Source organism: Pinus tabuliformis, chromosome 7, assembly GCF_031772625.1.
Source record: "Pinus tabuliformis cultivar Carrire ecotype Pingquan chromosome 7, CPIR1, whole genome shotgun sequence".
NCBI classification, from domain to species: domain Eukaryota; kingdom Viridiplantae; phylum Streptophyta; class Pinopsida; order Pinales; family Pinaceae; genus Pinus; species Pinus tabuliformis.
In genome coordinates, this window is record NC_142293.1 from 1,905,212,211 (window position 1) to 1,905,215,566 (window position 3,356).

The following is a 3,356-nucleotide window of genomic DNA, read 5'->3' on the forward strand; positions in this document are numbered from 1 at the left end:
CTCCCAAGAGAGATTTAGAGCTGGTGCAAAGCTGGATTCATCTTCATTAATCAAGAATGAAGAGTTACATCAAAACTGTCCACAAGGATTGCTTGAGAATGAGCTGAAAGCAAAGCTAATCTATTGCCTACAAATCGAATTACAAAATGATTACAACAAGGCTATGAAATGACTAACTACTAGCTACTATCTACTGGCTAACTAGCTAACATCCACTGGCTAACCAAAATGAGGCCCTAAGCCTTCTTATTTATACAAATTGAGGACTCAACAGTCCTCCTAAACTTTAGGGACTCGGCTGCCCAAGACTTGTAGTTAACAGCAATCCTACTTGATTTGCTTGGCTGTCCTTGTGTTGATTGATTCGATGGCCCTTGAACTCCAAGCTGATGGTGGAGAATTCGAGGTAAGGGCCCATAAATGAATGGGACACCTTCCTATAAATCCTCTCCCTTGTTCTCCCACGAATTTGGCTGCCAAGTGCTCATTAAAACCTTCAATTTTGTCTCCAAGTTGACCAAAAACGCTACACAAAGCACCCATTAGACTTGTTGGCATAATGAATAACCAAATTCACTCTATTAGCATAAATATAATCAAAAAATGCAATGAACTAATGAGAATGGTGGATTAAGTCCAATTAGGAGGTTGAATGAGCCCAAATAATTGTCCATTTTTGGGGCTCATCATCACCCGCCTACTGAAAGTGTTGCTCATCTTCTGAGCAACCAATCTCTCTCCTCATCTTTGATGGCCCCGGCGGCTTCTTTGGCTAACATCTCGGCCGATTGCCCCTTTGGCTTCCCTCTTTTCAAACTTCCTGTAGAAACAGTTCGCTGGCTTCCTGTAGAAACAGTCTGCTAACTTCCTGTAGAACCAATTTTCTCTGACTTTGCTTGCTTGGCTGGGGGTGCCTTCTCCTTGAACTGTGCTGTTGCCTGAAAGCTGACGAATCCAACACAAATGGCAAGTCTAATGTATTATAAAAGCACACAAGTACAATGAACTGCCCGAGAATAGATATTGCATGCCAAAGCTGGATGGGAAAAAGTGTTTCCAGGCATTTAACTGAATCAAATGGCATTCTTAATCTTGGATTTGAACTCTGTTAAGAATTGATAACAGAAGCAGAACAAAACATAAGATAGATCAAGGGCAGAGAAAATATGACTTGTTCGCATATCACTGCTATGAATCAACATTTCCCTTCAATATGAAATTGCTTCAAAACAGGCCAAAAATGAGAATTCCCAAGTTTTGTTTCAAGCTATTGTATAACTAGGAGTAGAGAAAAACTTCATACCGAATCACACTTTTAAGAATTTTTTCACATGGAATAATCTGGCTATTGCAAAAGACCTTGTGAACCCCTTGGAAAGTATTGAAATAAACAAATCTAACCAGAACAACACCAGAACTTTCCAGTTTGTTTCATGGTAGATTCACTTCATGCAAAATCACATTTTTTCCATTAGTTAACTGTAATTCAAATTTATGTTCCTAACATGACAATACTTTCCGACTGTGGCAACTTTCTCTTCTTCATTTGAAGATGTTGAAATAAGTTTTGCTAAACATTTCATATATTTTTCTCCAAGATGTTATGCTAATTTTATTTTATCCCCATCTTGAGACAAGATAAACAACAGTTTCACAGCATAAGCTCGCATTTCAGAGTATGTAGCTTCACAAAAAGGGAAGCAATACTTGAATTGCTCCTCCCTCTCTTAAATTTGTCCTTGCCTCAACAGCCGCTGGTACACAACAAATGGCATGGAATGCTCGAACAATGCTTCCATGTATTGAAGGTGGTGTCAAATTTATTAAAGATAATAGTTGGTATATGATCTCATCAGATTCCAATAATGCAACTATTGTGTCATTTGTTCTTTGGGGCAATGTTGTAGACATAGCAAGGTTTGCATAGGTATTAGCAGCTTTTTCTCTCAAAGCCAATACAGTTGACAGTGGTGTGCATAGAAGGTCCAAGATGGGTCGGACCACCCCATCTTTGATCATTTGTAAAGCATTCTCAGGTAAACTTGAAAGATTCTGAAGTGCCCCAATGGCTGCTAATTTTGACTTCAAATTAGCATTTGAAATCATTTCAAGAAGTCGAAATACAACTCCCTCTTTGAGCAATGCAGCGATGTTTTGATCTGTTAAACCTATCTCTAACAACTTACTTGCCATAACAATTTTCATTGTGTCAGACCCTTCTCTCAGGTTCTATATCAAAGGCTTGAAATAGTTCACCTGTGCCATTTGCACTACATTATGCTCACTGTATGGGAGATTCTCCAGAACTTCATTTGCATCCTTAGCAGCTTTAGGATTGTCATTATTTAACATTGTTACAAGGAGGAGGATACAACCTTGTATCTTGCCAATCTGTTCACACACAGCCATATCCTTTGAAAGCTCTAAAAGCAATTGCACGGCTTTCATACCCTATGCAATATCACGTGCAAGTGAACGAACAATAAAATAAATAGCATGATCCACCTCAGCTATTTTCACCTTTCTTCAAGCTCCAAACTTGATGAAGAAAAACTCAGGCTTCTCTACTCTGGAAGACTCTGCTGTATTTTCCTGTAAAATGTCTTCCTGTAGAATGCTAACCGGATGCCATAGGATTTCTCTACGCCTCTACACGATCTTGGTATGCAGAAGAATTTTGAACAGGCCAAAAAAATCAGCGAAGGATGATAGGTTAAGTTGATTTTGGAAGCAGAGGATGTATACTTCAGTTTAACATGATGCAAGTGCAAGTTGACTAACAGTTTATGAATTTCAGCTGAGCGCTCATTAATTTCTGTGTGATTGTTTTGGAGTGAGGTGGCAAAGACGTGTGCTGGCCCATGCAACTGTTGTGCTATCATGAACTACAGTGGTTAACTTTGTATTCTCTGCCTGTAATCTCATCCATCGGTTGCACTGGAGTTTAGACTAGCCACACTATCCGTGTTTTTTAAATTTCACGTGCATGACTGACCCATGCATGTTGTGTGACTTTCTCGTGAGTGCTAGAGAACTGGGTGTCTTGCTACATTCATGGCTTAATTTCACCATTCCATTCATTCATGCAATGCTTAGACTAGATTCATGCAATAGATGAACAAGGTTTAGTCACGTACCTGAAGTCAAACGGCTGCTTGTGAAGCTTTTTGCTGCTGCATGCTTGGATCCTTTGGTTGCATGAGGGCTTGGCTGATGATTTTTGATTGCTTTTCCTTGTTCAGGTGTCCTCTGACCAGATCTAAGCTGCATGCATTTGTTTCCACGTTCAAATCTGCACCTTCAAGCTGCTGCTGCTGCAATGTCACAAAACCAGAACTTGTTTTTGCCATTTCTCC

The 3,356-nt window shown here is 39.6% G+C and overlaps 1 protein-coding gene across 1 annotated transcript; it reads right to left on the reverse strand.

The window, feature by feature from the left end:
• Positions 1-1,686: 1,686 nt before the first annotated feature.
• LOC149256093 (uncharacterized) lies at positions 1,687-2,205 on the reverse strand. Its single transcript, XM_089455213.1, has one exon. It carries the CDS (start codon positions 2,203-2,205, stop codon positions 1,687-1,689), a length of 519 nt encoding a protein of 172 aa, XP_089311339.1.
• Positions 2,206-3,356: the final 1,151 nt, after the last annotated feature.